The sequence below is a fragment of the Hippocampus comes genome, unplaced genomic scaffold (genome assembly GCF_001891065.2).
Source record: "Hippocampus comes isolate QL1 unplaced genomic scaffold, H_comes_QL1_v1.1 scaffold167, whole genome shotgun sequence".
NCBI lineage: Eukaryota > Metazoa > Chordata > Actinopteri > Syngnathiformes > Syngnathidae > Hippocampus > Hippocampus comes.
Genome location: NW_017805502.1, coordinates 65,778 through 82,102, shown reverse-complemented (window position 1 = coordinate 82,102; position 16,325 = coordinate 65,778). Strand labels below are relative to the sequence as shown.

The 16,325-nt window shown below is 45.6% G+C and overlaps 1 protein-coding gene across 10 annotated transcripts in view; it reads left to right on the top strand.

Annotated features, from left to right (window-relative positions):
• Positions 1-12,085, top strand: part of huwe1 (HECT, UBA and WWE domain containing E3 ubiquitin protein ligase 1) — a 49,758-nt gene extending 37,673 nt beyond the window's left edge. For all 10 annotated transcript variants that reach the window (XM_019877239.1, XM_019877233.1, XM_019877232.1 and 7 more), the window contains 23 exons: positions 6-213; positions 308-429; positions 543-763; positions 869-1,260; positions 1,356-1,992; positions 2,397-3,105; positions 3,194-3,282; positions 3,454-3,610; positions 3,718-3,850; positions 3,949-4,151; positions 4,232-4,461; positions 5,016-5,115; positions 6,320-6,469; positions 7,727-7,972; positions 8,859-8,976; positions 9,058-9,198; positions 9,277-9,564; positions 9,649-9,754; positions 9,953-10,070; positions 10,654-10,835; positions 10,923-11,113; positions 11,206-11,348; positions 11,388-12,085. In XM_019877239.1, coding sequence (XP_019732798.1) covers positions 6-213; positions 308-429; positions 543-763; positions 869-1,260; positions 1,356-1,992; positions 2,397-3,105; positions 3,194-3,282; positions 3,454-3,610; positions 3,718-3,850; positions 3,949-4,151; positions 4,232-4,461; positions 5,016-5,115; positions 6,320-6,469; positions 7,727-7,972; positions 8,859-8,976; positions 9,058-9,198; positions 9,277-9,564; positions 9,649-9,754; positions 9,953-10,070; positions 10,654-10,835; positions 10,923-11,113; positions 11,206-11,308 — 4,844 coding nt within the window. In that variant the 3' untranslated portion in view covers positions 11,309-11,348; positions 11,388-12,085. The remainder of the gene's footprint in view (positions 1-5; positions 214-307; positions 430-542; positions 764-868; positions 1,261-1,355; positions 1,993-2,396; positions 3,106-3,193; positions 3,283-3,453; positions 3,611-3,717; positions 3,851-3,948; positions 4,152-4,231; positions 4,462-5,015; positions 5,116-6,319; positions 6,470-7,726; positions 7,973-8,858; positions 8,977-9,057; positions 9,199-9,276; positions 9,565-9,648; positions 9,755-9,952; positions 10,071-10,653; positions 10,836-10,922; positions 11,114-11,205; positions 11,349-11,387) is intronic.
• Positions 12,086-16,325: the final 4,240 nt, after the last annotated feature.

Genomic DNA, 16,325 nt, shown 5'->3' with positions numbered 1-16,325 from the left:
CTCAGCCTCAAGCCCGGATATGGTGGAGACCTCAGAACCTCCTGTAGTGGGTGTGTCACGATTGGAAGGGTCACCAATGGACACCAGCAGCCCTGCTTCTGCCACACAAGATGAAGCTGTTTCCAACCCTGCCCAGACTGTCCTTGTGTCTCAGGACCTGTCTGGCGGTGGGGAGAGTGAATTGACCAACAGGCAGACCAATGCAGAGTCAGAGTATGTTTTTTGTTGTTGTTTGTTTGTTTACAAATGTTCCATCTCTGTTGATTTAAAAAATATGTTTCTTAAGAAACTGTCTTCATTTGATTAGCTCCACTTCGGTTTCATCTGCTGTTGAAGCAATAATCAGGAGTGACAGTGCTGACAGCCAATCCCAGGCTATCCAAGATCCTCTCCCATCCACAAGCAATGAGGAAGAAGACCCACTTGCAGGTACAGGTGGTTATTCCCCCCCAATATGCACATGCAGACTACTGATCCCACAACACATGACATCATAGTTGTGAAGTTTCAAAGTTGCTCTGGTGTTCTCTTTGCCTTTGCAGGAATCAGTCTTCCTGAGGGTGTTGATCCATCTTTCCTGGCAGCTCTTCCTGAGGACATTCGAAGAGAAGTGCTTCAAAATCAATTGGGAATAAGACCACCATCACGCTCAGCTGCTGCTACCAGCCTGCCGCCTTCTACTGCGCCTGTACTCACAGGGCCTGGGGTTACGGAGGTTAGCCCTGAGTTCCTGGCTGCGTTGCCACCTGCCATACAGGAGGAGGTGAGAAATTACTGGATAACAAAACTTAAAAGGATATGAAATAGGAGTGACAATGTGATTTTATAGAAAAAGGAGTTAAACTAAGTTTGCCATTGATCATTTTAGGTCCTTGCCCAGCAACGAGCCGAGCAGCAGCGCAGGGAGGTTTCCCAACAACCCACACAGGGAGATACACCTCTGGACCCAGTTACCTTCATCCAGACGCTGCCCTCTGAGCTGCGACGTAGTGTGCTCGAAGACATGGAGGACAGCGTGTTGGCTGTAATGCCACCTGACATCGCAGCTGAAGCGGCAGCCCTGCGCCGAGAGCAAGAGGCACGGCAAAGGCAACTGATGCATGAGAGGCTCTTTGGTCACAGTTCAACATCGGCGCTCTCAGCCATCCTGCGCTCGCCAGCATTCACCAGTCGCTTAGGGAGCAATCGTGGCGTCCAGTACACTCGACTGGCTGTGCAGAGAGGAGGCACATTTCAGATGGGTGGTGGCTCTAACCATAGGTACAATAGACACATTTCTGATGATGAATTTTTACTTTTCAATGGAAGAACAAATGTGGCTTAGATGCTGGTCGCTAATCTTAATATTTCCTCAGACCATCCAGTTCCAGTGTGGATTCTTTGCTGCGTTTGCGTGGCCGTTTGCTGCTGGATCACGAGGCCTTGTCCTGTCTGCTGGTGTTGCTATTTGTGGATGAACCGAAGCTCAACACCAGCCGTCTACACCGTGTGCTCAGGAATCTTTGCTACCACTCTCAGACACGTGGGTGGGTCATTCGCAGTCTGTTGTCTATCCTCCAACGCAGTAGTGAGAGCGAGGTGTGTGTGGAGACCTCACGCCTTGAAGATTCTCGTGGGAAAAGGAGCTCCCATGGAGGATGCGGGGCAAAAGGTTCAGCTACCTCCTCCCTCTGCTCTTCGTCCTCCCTCGAGCTACTAAACAGAGTGGAGTCTCGTAGTTCCAGCCAGCTTTCTTGGCTCTCTGTGTCCATGGATGCGGCCTTGGGCTGTCGGACTAACATTTTCCAGATCCAACGGGTATCTGGTAGAAAACATGCTGACCGCCACTCAGCTACTGGTTCCTCAGCATCTGGAACCCTGGGAGGTGGTGTGTCAGGAGCTGCTGCAGGGGTCACATGTGCGGGAGGCGGAGGCTCCACAGTACACATCCACCCGCAAGCTGCGCCTGTAGTCTGTCGACATGTGCTAGACACTCTCATCCAACTAGCAAAGGTCAGTCATGTATCACTATCTCAATGTGCTTTGTGGTCTTGATATACTATACAAAAGTGTTCAATTGGGCAATGTTCAAATTCTCTCGCACTTTAATAAGTAATTTACTCGAGTCTAAACTTGGGCAAAAACTCATGAAACTTGCGACACACATCAGACTTTATTTTTGAGATTTCTAAAGTCTCACAAAATGTGTCAGTGGTCCTCCTGCAAATGTTTTTTTTTTTTTTTTTTTTTTTGTATTTGTATTCAAAATGTTGCATCAACCCGCCACGGTACATCAGATGGAAACGGCTGCAAGCTGGCTTATTTACATGTAAAGCTTCATTAATGTCTTTCAGGAAAGATTTGTGTCAGTCAAGGCATACTTATTGAATTACTTTTTTTCTGTTCTGTCACTACAGGTGTTCCCCAGCCACTTCACCCAGCAGCGTTGTAAGGATCTCTCCGTGTCATCCTCTGACCTCGAGGCCCGTCTTTGTTCAAGCTCCTCAGGCGTAGGTGGTATGGGTGGAGGGTTGAGGTCTAGTTCCCAGGCTCAAAACAACCCCAACGCCAATGCTTCCAGTGCACAGAACGCTTTTGGCTCCTCAAACATCACACCCCAGTCTCTGGGAATTTCCACTGATTTTTGGGATCTGCTTGTAAAGCTGGACAACATGAATGTCAGTCGCAAAGGAAAAGCCTCAATGAAGACCGTGCCTTTAGGGGGCAACGCAGAGGCTGAGGGACTCCAGTTAAGCCTAGAAACCTCCCCTCTTGGTCAGTTGATGAACATGCTGTCCCATCCTGTAATCAGGCGAAGCTCCTTGCTCACTGAAAAGCTGCTGCGTCTGCTCTCCCTCATATCCATTGCCCTGCCTGACATCAAGGCCACAGAGGTACCTGCTGGCCACGCTACTCCACAGTCAGCCAACCCTAATCCGATAATTAGCTCAGGATCGACCGCCTCGGTCACTACACAGGGCACAGCAGCATCAAACATCCAGCCCGCTGCAGTGGGCACAGTGGCCTCTGGGGCATCTGGGACCCAGAGCACCTCCTCAGGGACGAGTCTGTTAATGTTTGCAACTTCCACACCATTACCAACATCCACTGGAGCAGTTTTCACAGGTAGAAACACCAGGGAAAGCATTAGAAATCTCTGTCATCTCTTGAGAATGGTGGTAATAAATGATGATCATTGATTCTGTTAAAACAGCAAAAACCAAGAGCTCTTCGATTAACATGGAAAGTGACAAGATTGCTACGGCTGGACTTACAGAGAAACAGCTTCAGCTGTCAGTGGAGGTATGAGAAAATGTTGTGCGAGTGGTTTGTTAAAATTGCACTTCCGAAGTTGCCTTGTGGACTAATATGTCCTTATTTGGGTATTATTATTTTGTTATTGTGGTTTTTTTTTTGTTTTTTTTTTTTTTTTTTGGTTTTTGTTTTAATTTCACACTCTATACTTTCTGTAAGGTGTTGACTTCTCATTCGTGCTCAGAGGAGGGTCTGGAAGACGCAGCTAATATTTTACTTCAGTTATCCAGAGGAGACGGTTCCACCAGAGACACTGTGCTCAGACTGCTGCTCAGTGGAGCAAGACACCTTGGTTATACCCTTTGCAAACAGATTGGTCAGTGTTACGCTGACACATACCCTTTATTTTCTATCGATTGGTTTGTTTGCTTAGCAAAGCCTCATAAGCTTTCCTTAAGCATTTTAAAATTGCCTCCCTTTCAGGTACACTATTGGCTGAACTTCGAGAGTACAACTTGGAGCAGCAGAGACGAGCACATGCAGATTCTCATTCCCCCGATGCACCCCCTGATGACTCTTCCATCTCTGCCAGACTGAAGGGCAAAATGACCAGCAGGTAAGACCATGACAACTTTGGACACTCAGTGATACTTTCTCATTTGTTGACTCTGAAATTGCCTTGATCTTAACTGTGTTTTGTTATTTGGGGCACAGGTTTGATGGAGCGGAAAGTGTTGTGATTGTGGCTGCACAGAAGCGCACGCTTGGCGGACGAGAACTGCAACTCCCCTGTATGAGCTCACTAACCTCCAAGACATCGACACAGAAATTTTTCCTGCGAGTGTTGCAGGTCATTATCCAGCTACGTGAGGACACACGCCGTGCCAACAAGAAAGCTAAACAGACTGGGCGAATAGGTGAGAGATTTATCCAGCATAGAAGCCATTGTGCAGATGAGGTATGGAGTGATAAACCCGCGCTCTCGCTCAACGGCCAGGCTCATCCAGCCTGGGCTCAGCCAGCAGCATTCAGGCTGCCGTCCGTCAACTGGAGGCAGAGGCTGATGCCATCATCCAGATGGTGAGAGAGGGTCAGCGGGCCCGCCGGCTCACACAGGCACCACCACCCACTTCCGCCTCGGCCGCCGTCACCGCCGGATCATCAGTCGCAGCATCTCATGCCCCCGCTGGTGCTGCCCCCCCTGCTGGCACAGCTGCTGCTGCCACGGTTAGCATGGGCCGCGTTGACAGCAGACAGATCTGCACACTCACCCACTGGGCGCACATTTGAATATTTATCGTGAGGTCGTAGATTTGACTCAATTGCTGTGGGCCACTGACATTCTTTTAGCCAAGTTGGGATTTTCATGCTGTTTGTTTGCGTTTTGCAAAATCAAAAGCTAAGCCATTCAGATGAAAAAAAAAAAATTGTCGACATTAACATCAAAATGTCTTGTTTGCAACTTGCGCCTGTTTTATGAGTTAAAAATGGATGTGCCAGTAATCTGTTATATATGCTGTCTCAGAATAATTGTTTGTGAAAGCTGTGAATGTGCCTGCTCCAAACTCAACTCCCCGTTTGTCATCAGCACTGGCGGCTGGCTGAAGTTGCTTCATTCTTTCCCCAGATCTGCTCAAGCCCCAGTGACTTTACCGTTCAATTGGAATGTCCCGATGCATGGCAATGTGGATCAGTCAAAATTAATAGCTAAAATATAATGATAATTATTTTCCCTGTTTCCTATCCCGTGTCACTGGCCGTCCCTCGTTGGGTGGCTACAGTCCGAAATGCAGACGGTCTCAGAGGCCCAGGGAGCTCAACGAGATGACATGCCGATGGATGTTGACCAGCCATCTTTGGAGCTGGACTCTTCAACTCTGGGTGAGTTATTCACACCTTAAAATGTTGGAAGTCTTCCGAGGACTCTTGTGTATTTATTGATTTATATGGGGCAGAAAATTTCTTAGTTTATCATTTGAGAATAAATCTCTGTGATGCCAACAAAATGTACAAACGTGTGTATTGCGTTTCTTTATTTTGATGTTTTGCCAGCTATACATGGACACATTGAAATTGACTTGTATTCATATTTTTTTTAGCAACATGGATTTATCATCCCATATTCATAACAAATCTCCATCCACCGATTTTCTTTTGCTTATTTGGTGTCAGATCATAGGGGCAGTAGCTTTAGGAGGCAAGGCCAGACTTCCTTCTACGGATCGTCTTCATCCAGCGCTTTTGCAGGGATCCCAAGGTGTTCCCAGGCCAGCTGGCAGACAGTCTATGTGTCCTGAGTCATCCCTGGGCCTCATCCCAGTGGAAAATCACTATAAAACCTAAACAGGGAGGCTTGCAAATATCCTAATTAGATGCCCAAGTCTCCCCATCTTGCGCCTCTCAATGCGTAGAAGCAGCGCCTCTTCTCTGAGCCCTTCCCAAATGGAGTTTCTCAAAGGGACAGCTTGGAGACACTGCAACTGAAATTCATTTAAGGCGCTTGTATCTGGTATCTTGTTCATTTGGTCACGACTCACAGCTCATGACCACAGCTGAGGGTAGGATGTACCCCCCAGGCCGCACTTTTCCCTGGTCTGTTCTGCTTCCTCATAACGGTCAAAGCTGTGGTCGGCCGCCTCAAAAATGGACGTGCAGAACTTGATCCCTGCTTCCCCTAGAATGTGGGTGAAGTTCTCCCGGAAGTGGGAGTTGACATGGGGATTCTGGCAGGCGTTGCTAGCAGACGCTCATAATCCATGACGGACTCTGAAGTCGAATAACAGAACATCAATCAGGGTCTGATCGGGGATCGGTGGTGTTTACTGCAGCTCCTGCTGCCTGCCGATCACCCTGCCCCACCTGGGGCATAATGACGCGAACTGCTTACCTCCTGGTATCATTGCGACACACAAACCCCTCTATCATAATAAGAACAAGGACATTAATCAAAGGCTCAGTTTACACTTTTATACTTACAGGAACAGATTGCCTTAATAATTCAGATGTATTAATTGGAGTTGTTTCTGGCCAGCTATTCATGCAGTGAATGCATTGGCTAACTTTTTTTGGAAATGTTTTTCCTCAGATGAAGAAGCAAATGGCCAGTCCGAGAGTGAAGAGAAAGTCCCTGACCTCCCTCTGCTCAGCGAACAGCTCCTGCTGGATGAGCTGTGGGACATGCTCGGGGAATGCTTGAAAGAGCTGGAAGAGTCCCATGACCAGCATGCTGTATTGGGTAGGAGGAATCTTCATTGGACAAGATGTCTATCCTGTTCTTTTTACACAAAACGCCTTTTTACAGTAACATATTAACCAGGTATATCAAAGTGTCACAAGAGTTTCACTCGAGGCTAAGTTTTCCTCTTGGAAGTAATAGAACAGAATGTGGACCATTGCATCTTTTTTTTTTTGAGCGGTGGGGGCTTCATTTAATTGGGCTCTTTTGAAATGCCTTAGTTTAATTTTAATCCCATTAAGAAGAAATATTTTACCAATAACAGTATTTAAACAATGGTACAGATTTTACAAATGCTGCCAGATTATGTAAACCTCTGAGCGTGCCTGTGTTTGTCAAACTGGAGAATATACTGGGCAGAACTAATGCGACAACTTTGGTACTGCTCATAAAAAATTGTGAAGCATTTCTCTGAATGCCGTTTCTCAACACTGATGCTTGGCTGCATAGGCAGTATTGCTATCTGGGAAGCATTATAATTGCAAGGTGTTGGAAATAGTCAATCCTCCATATTCTGCCATGTTTTAAAGAAATTGGGTGGGGTGGTTGTGCTTTAAATAGATTTTGAAGTTGCTGCATTACGACTTTCTTCAAATACATATACTACAAGTGTTTTGTTGGCTCTCTGTATTCATCTTGTTTCAATCCAAAATGATCTGACAAGACATCGCCGTGACATCAGGGTTTGCAAATAATTCCATTTGTGCCACTCAACAGGAGTAACAGATATCATAAAACTTAGCTTTGAGCATGCGAATTCCTTCTTGCTGTCCACAGACACTGTTCATGCTGTATGCTTGTGTGTGTGCTTGTGCGCGTGCGCCCGCCACTTGACAGGAGAGGGGATGAAACATGCGGGACTGAATGTCGATGACTTGTTTAAAAAAAGCAAAGTAACTGATTTTATTTTGCGGACAAGCTCCTCATTGGTTGACTCGGCTGCTGTTTTGGTGAAAAATTGGTTTTCAAATGGGCTCAGGTATTTACTCTTTATGACCTTATGAAAACAATGACATTGTTTTCCGCGGGAAGATGGGAGGAGTTTGTTTGGAACGAGGTATTTGCTCAACTCCTTCCGATGCTGTCTGTTACCGTAAGGGTCTCAATCTGGAATAATGAAAATTATTTCCCGGTTTTGTGATAACATCGGTCAAAGTGACCTAAAATGGCTCAGATTTGGCAGCAACCCTGCTATCTTGTTTCTGCAATGCCATTTGTTGCATTTGATTTCCATTGTGACACTTCCATGTCCCTCAGTTCTGCAGCCTGCTGTGGAGGCGTTCTTCCTTGTACACGCCACCGAGCGAGAGAGCAAACCCCCTGTTCGGGACACTCGGGAGAGCCAGCTTTCTCACATCAAGGATGAACCGCCGCCACTGTCCCCAGCGCCGCTCACACCCGCAACACCCTCTTCCCTTGACCCGTTCTTCTCCCGGGAACCTTCCTCCATGCACATCTCTTCAAACTTGCCACCAGACACCCAGAAGTTTCTTCGATTTGCCGGTGAGCCAGAATGGACTCTATGCACACACCGTTTCTGTGTTTGTTGTATGGCACTGTGCTAACCTCCGGTCGCTAAACTAGCTTAATGTATAGCAAAAGCATTGACGTAATATACTTGCTGTCTCCTGGAGTGACATCAAGTTCCGTTAAATGAAATTTTGCCTTTATAATTGTTCCACTTATCGATGTTTCTGCAAAGCGATCAAACGAACATATCTGATGTAATGAGCCATTTGCTGGTTCACAGCACCTGCAGGTCCGTGTGTACGTGGACTTGCATGACCTCTTTTGACACGATCATATCAACTTTGTTTGTAGAGCACAAAACCAACCACGCAAACAGAGATTGAATCAAATGGAATAGAAAGCATTCATTTTCTTCTTCGATTTCTTCATCAAAAGACAGAAAAGCACCAGTTCTGGACTATTGACTCCACTTAGGTACACAAACCCATGTTAACAAACATTGAAAGAATGGGGGTATTTGTCCTCTAGAGGGCGTCCCAGTAGCTTTCAGAAACACGTAGCATGCCACACTTTTGCCCCGGAAATACTTAATATGCTGCCGTTCTCATTGATTTTCAGCTAAGCCAATTGCAGCGCAACATGGCACACAACAGAGGTCCTCTCCTGGTGATGCTATTCTGAATTCAAGAATTGTTTTTGTTTGTATAATGTGGATACTCTTGAAGGATAAATTACAATATTTGAACAATGAGCATTGACCACCTTTATTTACTATTGTTTTCCCCCTTCCAAAGTGGGAGGGGAAAAAAATTATGCAAGCAGAGTTACATCAGCAATAGGTCACTTAATTGTGAAGGAGAGTGAAAAGGCTTTGCACATCGTGTCTGACAGTCTGAGCTTTAATTGTCTTTGTTTGTAGAAACTCACCGCACAGTACTCAACCAGATCCTGCGCCAGTCCACCACCCATTTGGCTGATGGACCCTTTGCTGTCTTGGTTGATTACATACGTATCCTGGACTTTGACGTGAAGCGGAAGTAAGCGAGATTATTTTGACCTTGTTTGACCTACGTTAAGTTGGCAATTCTCAAGTCGCTGGCCTGTCGTTCATCACGCAGGTATTTCCGCCAGGAGCTTGAACGCCTTGATGAAGGTCTGAGGAAAGAGGACATGGCAGTGCATGTGAGAAGAGATCATGTGTTTGAGGACTCGTACAGAGAGCTGCATCGCAAGAGCCCAGAGGACATGAAGAACAGGCTGTATGCTTCCATTACTGAAACAACAACAACAACCTGAGTCTGCTCCATCCAGAAGCATGTGAACTCTTTGTGTTGCAGGTACATTGTCTTTGAAGGAGAAGAGGGCCAGGATGCCGGCGGCCTTCTGAGGGAATGGTATATGATCATCTCTCGAGAGATGTTTAACCCCATGTACGCTCTGTTCCGCACGTCGCCCGGAGATAGGGTCACCTACACCATCAATCCCTCGTCCCACTGCAACCCCAACCACCTGAGCTACTTCAAGTTTGTGGGCCGGGTGGTGGCCAAAGCCGTTTATGATAACCGGTTATTGGAGTGCTACTTCACGCGTAGCTTCTACAAGCACATCTTGGGCAAGAGTGTCAGGTAATGGTGACGGGGCACCGATTCCGATCAAAGAGCAAATCAATAATTTCATTGCTCGCGATTAAATTGTTCTTCTGATCCTAGGTACACTGACATGGAGAGCGAGGACTACCCCTTCTTCCAGGGTTTGGTGTACTTGTTGGAGAATGACGTGTCCACGTTAGGCTATGAACTCACATTCAGCACAGAGGTTGGTGCCAGGTCTCGAATTGTTAGTTATTTCAAGCGGAAAGTGGGTTGTGATGCCGAAGTTGGGCTCTCGGGAGCCTAAACACGAGTGCTGCCTTGGAGTTGCTTGAAAAGCTCTTTGGGGTTGACTCACAGAAGTCCACTTGAAATACTGGGAGGCAAGTCGATGTGAAGACTTTCCTGCTCTTTGTATGTTTAGGTCCAAGAGTTTGGTGTTTGCGAAGTGAGAGACCTCAAGCCAAATGGCGCAAACATTCTGGTCACAGAAGAAAACAAAAAAGAATATGTGCACCTGGTTTGCCAGATGAAGATGACAGGTAAGTGTGCTTCATGTACATTTTTTCATGAGTAACCTCATTGGCAAAAATGCAATAAAATAAGACCTGTAGGTGGTAAGATTTTCCATATTCACCTCGAGCCTGAAATGGGTTTTTTGAAAAGGGGAGGAGTTAGCAATTTTCAGCATAATCACTTCCTGCTTTCTCTTTAATACTTTGGCCAAATGCTGCACTCCCAAGAATAAACAACCAATTATAGAGACCGAAAGAAGCTGTGACTGATCAGGTGACGATCATTTGCTGCGCACTTGCAGGCACTCTCATCGCTGGTATACATCCACTGCGCCTTCGCACTGACCCGTTACCCATCAAAAGCACTTCATTCGTAATGGGGTGACACAAAATGCTAATGCTTTGAAGTTTTGTTTTATGTTGATTGAACAAAGGAAATGTGCTTCATGCAATGCTGCAATAACTTATTAATCATGTTTCACTCGCTCCTTTAATATTATGGAGCCCAGTGTCGCCCAACCCTTGTGGTCAAAGCGCATGTGTGGTCTGACAAGTGATGGAACATTCTGTTATTGGTGTTAATCAGCCTTTGGATGTCAATGTGGCGCAGGTGCGATCCGCAAGCAGCTGGCCGCTTTCCTGGAAGGCTTCTATGAGATCATCCCCAAGAGGCTGATCTCCATCTTCACCGAGCAGGAGCTGGAGCTGCTCATCTCTGGCCTGCCCACCATCGATATTGATGACCTCAAGGCCAACACTGAGTACCACAAGTACCAGTCCAGCTCCATCCAGGTACTTGAAATGGGTGCAGGCTGATCATCTTGATGCCGTTAGGACGTAAACCACATGTGAAGTCGCTTGTTTGTATTTTTCCAAAAGATCCAGTGGTTCTGGAGGGCCTTGCGTTCCTTCGACCAAGCGGACCGAGCCAAGTTCTTACAGTTTGTCACTGGCACGTCCAAAGTTCCCCTTCAGGGTTTCGCTGCTCTGGAGGGCATGAACGGCATCCAGAAGTTCCAAATCCACCGCGACGATCGCTCCACTGACCGCCTGCCCTCCGCTCACACTTGGTAAACAAACCTGTTGCATCTGACAAATGAAGATGCCTGCCATCTCCACAAATGTGGATGTGAAAATAATGGCGTGCGTTCTGTGCTCGTAGTTTCAACCAGCTGGACCTCCCTGCCTACGAGAGTTACGAGAAGTTGAGACACATGCTGCTGCTGGCCATCCAGGAGTGTTCTGAGGGATTCGGGCTGGCTTAATTAACGAGACTCTTTAAAACGAGCGCACACAAACACACACACACACACACACACACACACACACACACACACAAACAAACAGATTTAGATCTGACTACAAAAGTTACAGGTTTGAATACACACAGACACACACCCTACACAGATAATACTGGATTACCTGTAAAATGGCCCAGAGTTTCTGGTTTCAAGTCCATACAGAACAGATTAAACCATCCAGTCAAATGGTTTGATGAACATTCAATACCACATGCAGAGTCTCAACGTGATCTCGACACAACACGTGCGCACGCTTGTGGGCCCCTCCCCATTTAAACGGAAAGGGCAAAGGCCTAAGACGTGGACTAATATAAGAGACATTTTCTTCATCTAGATTGATTTTTTTTTTCTGTACAAAAGGTTTGGGAGTTTATTGTTTCAATGTTTTTTTTTGTTTCTCTGGCTGTGTAAAAAGAAAAAAGAATGTGTGAACAGGATGGTTATAAAACCTTTGGGGAAACACGTTGGTGGTTTCTTGTTGCAAATTTTTGACCTCACAAGCCTTTTTTTTTTGTGGGGGTGTATGAATAACTTGAGAAATTCACAAAAATGCACTTTTCAAAAACATTTTGTGGCATTTTTAAGGAAGGATGGTACACTTGAAGCGAAAACCTGAAGGAGATTTAAAAAAAAAAACAATTAACCATAAATTCTAGAGTATTTTTGACTATTCAATTGCTGACTCAGCCTTGAGCCTTTGAATCCGATTGGAATAGCGACATGAATAAATGCATAAAATTGCGTCTATTGTCTTTTTACGTGTTTTAACTTGACCAATAAGTTTGCCGAATCTCGAAAGATGCTCATACCATTAGATGCATCACAGCAGATTCTGTTGTGACAGTAAACGGTAAACAAATGCGGTCTGTGGTTATTTCGTCCATATAGTTCCAGCTCATCAACTCCCTTAGCATAAAGAAAGAAGGCATGCGCTAATGTCTTAAGTTTAACCGTCGTCATTCCTCATTGACTTTCCATGTCTCCACCTGTCCCTCACATCACACCCCCCTTCCTCCATTTCCATCTGCCTTCCAAGTGCCAGATTAGTTCCACTCACAGGACCCCTATTACAGTGAAAATCAAATTCCCCCACCACCCCAAATACACCGCTTGTGAGTAACACAAGGTTGTAGAAGGATCAGCGTCCATGTCTGGTTTGGTTTGAGCTGCAGCACGGTCAGTGACGGCCATAGCACAGTGCAAACATTTGATTCCCCTTCAACTGCCAGGAAACCAACGTGAGCATATGGTGGCCGAATGCTATGAAGGTAGCTGCTGCCATCTCGTGGTGGGCGTCTGAAGCGCACATATACACTGGTGTCTTGAGTAAGAGTTGCAGAGCTGTTGTTTGGCTGATATTTTGCTTTGACTTGTGAGTGCCAACTTGAGATACGAGCATGGGAGGGTGACAGTGAACTCTCTTCACAATGAAAAGCACTTTGCCAAATAGTGAGCACTTCTTCAGAAAGAGGCTTCAATCTGTGAATGCATTCCCAGCTGAGGTTTACGTGCAAACTATGCATAAAAAACAAGGAACTATGTATTGTAACTCAACAAGTGTAGATTTAAAACAACCACGAAGCGTTTTAGTCCACTATTTTAATGCTAATGTGAATGAGCTTTTTGTGGTGCATCCCTTTTAGCACAAGCTGTGTAGCAACACATGCAGGTGGACAATAAAGTACTCAATCATGTATCATTTTATGTGAAAAACGCATTATACTCGAGCCGTATTATTGAGCTGAGATGAGCTGCAATAGCTCAATGAACAATGAAATCTGTATGTCCAGGTGGCCAAGGCAACCGTAACAGAGAGGAGCAAAATGGCCATCAGTTGGACGAAAATGGTTAGTCTTATTCATTCTATTGATGATACTATGTGGTTTTATGGAAAGGTTTTTTTTTTTCCTCCTGAAAATAGACATGACAATTTTCATTTGGGGAAGGCTGGCATTTCCATTCATTTGAAAGAGAAACGATTTTTAAGAGATTAGTGTTTTAAAATTCTGAGCGTGATTACGGAACAAATTAGTCATACCTTAAGGCACCACTGCATCTAGAATGTTTGCTTATAACTCAAAACAATGCCACTTGGGGGCTTCTATATCAAACGACTCACAAGTCAAGACACTCATATCTCAAGGACCCGCTTTAACCCGTACAGTGCAACTGGAAAGTATTCAACACCTCCCAGCTGCTTTCGACTCTCAAAATTTTCTGCTCAAAATGGCATAATTACATGAAAAAATGTTTTTATTCTTACTGAAGGAAATTAAGAAATTCTATTGCCGTACCAAAGTATTCTGAGAGTTTGCTGAAATTACATTTGTATTTTTTAAATGACGCAACAAGTGTGGTCTCTGGCTGGACCACCCGAAGACATTTACAGGGCCTTCCTGAGGCCACTTTAATGGCTGTGTGCTATTGGGGTCTTTGTGATGCTGAAAAATGGACTGTTGACCCACTCTGAGGTCAAGAGTGCTCCGGGGCAGCTTTTCTTCTGGGATTTCCCAGCGTTTCCCATTTCCCTCAATTTGACCTAGCCTGCCAGTTACTTCCGTTGAAACTCATCAAACATGATGCCACCAGCCTGCTTCACTCTTGGGCTGCTATTGGCCGGGTAACACGTCTTGGCATTCAATTTCAAAGGGGACTTTTTATGGTTAATTTTGAGAAGTCGCTTTCTTCTTGCCACTTTTCCTGAAAGGCAGATTTAAGCAGTGCAGTTGTCTGCTGTGGATCTCTGCATTTCATCCATCCAGAGAGATCATGGGCCTCTTAGCTTTTCCACAGAGGACCACTTATGCGACCATCAAGTTCTTGCTCACCTCCCTGACCCAGGCCCTTCAGCCACAAATTTTCTGTTCAGGTGTGTGGCCACCTCTCAGAAGAGTCCTGCTGCTTTCCAAATGGTCGTATGTACGGATGACGGAGCCCACTTGTGCCCATCGGAACTTGCAAAGTAGTAGACGTTTCTGTGTCTTCCTCAAGAGAACCCTGCCTGGCAACACGACAGATAATTCCTTTGACTTCATGATTTAATTTTTTTTTTTTCCCCCAAGTAGGAGTTAACCTGAGTAGGCAGCCATCAGTAAGTGCTCATCAAGAGCCTTGCGTTTTTTTGTTGTTTTTGTCTTTTGTTTTGTCACATGGTGGTGTTGTTACGTCGTGTGGACCTGATGTGGATTGTTTTCAGCATTTTTGGCCATGACATTCTCAAAAAAGAAGAATCTGCTTGGTGGTTGCGCCTTCGCAGCAGCACGCGTGCACCAGCACTGATTTTGATTAGGAGGAATGTTGGCGCCATTTGACTGTCGTTGCTGGACAGCCCCGGGGCGCTTTTGTTTTGCGCCTGTAATGGGCAGCATTTTCACAGCCCCGCTTTGCTCAACGAAAAGGTCGGTGCTGTTGGACAGTCTGCGGCTGGATGGATGCATGGCTTGAGGAGCCGACGATGAGAAGAAAGGAGAGTCAGCGCAGAGCGCCGATGCGTCTGTGAAACTGGGAGTCGCGGCTTGGAATTGAAGCGGATTTACATGGGACAGGAGATGTGAGCCAATCTCTTTTTCGTTAATGGACACTACAGCTTCTTGTTGCTTTCAAACCTAGCTTGTAGCAGACGTGTGCACATTTTCAGCATGACGTCTTTGATCCACTGGTGAAAAGGACATTTTGATTCGCTCCTCTTTCATCTATAACTGCTTCAAAAAAAACAAAGTGTATGCAGGAAAAGTGGTTAAGATTGCACGACTGTCTGTGTCCTATGTGTTGTGTTGTGTTGTATTATTTTCTCATTTTATGTTAACTGTTCTTTTGATGGCGGCGCGGGCACCTGCAGCGGCTCCTCTTGTTGGCTGGTTGGGAGGGAAGAAATTTCATCTACAGCGCATTTGACAAGAAAGTCTTACTTGATTTGACTTGATGATCGGCCCGTGTTCTGACATACACTGTCAACTGTGGGACACTTATTGTGCATTTCTAAATCATGTCCAATCAATGGAATCGACCACTGGTGAACTCCAATTAAGTTTGTAGGGGGGGCGGGGGTATGGGGAGCATTTACTCCATCTCCTCGAGACCCAGCTAAAAATTAATGACTAGTATGCACCTCATTCTCACTTTTAAGACAATTTAATTTGGTGCACTAGTAGAGACACTATGTCTTATTAGTAACCATATCTCCACGACTGAGGAGCATATTTATAAAAACCGGGCGGAGTTCATGAATAATAAGTGCTTTGTGTGTGAGCCAACAAGCTCTCCGCTTTATGTATTGAGCTGCAGCTGTCTTTCTCTAGCAGACATCTCAACGTTGCTGCACTCCTGCAATTGGAAAGTTTTTTTTTTTTTCAGCATACCGCCAAAATAAAAAGTGAGGGCAAAGGGACAAAATCTATTCATTAGTTTAATTAGTCTAAGAGATCCTCTGCAGTGAAGAAAGCACACTTGACTTGAACCGTGCTTTGCAGAATTCCTCATCCACTCAGTTTGAGTATTTCTTGAATCTCCTCCAAGGGAAAAGGTGAGGCCTGCTGAATAATAATACTACAAACCACTGTAATCCGCTCCAATGTGAGTAAAAGATGCTGTTTTTGTCTTCCTGTCTGTTAATCCACTCTGTTTTATTCATGACAGGCAGTCGAAATCGGCAGGGGAGACCTACAAGTGATCCCCGCGCTGTCATCATTCGTCACCTTCTCCAGCTTGTTGTGCCCTGAAAGGAAGCAGAGGAAATGGAGGTAGGTCTCCTCAGTGGTCACACTGTGAGACGTGTGTGTGTGTGTGTGTGTGGATGAGAGGAGAATCAGCCAGGAACGAGATTGTCTCTGGTGGGGGCACACGAGGGGTTGCCCTTTTGGACTCTCACCTGAATGATGAATCAAAGAAGAAATGACATTGTGCCTCCTGTAAAGGTCACATTCTTTATTACACCGGCGCTTGCCGGCCTATTTACATCTGCAACATCTTTGCATGCTACAGT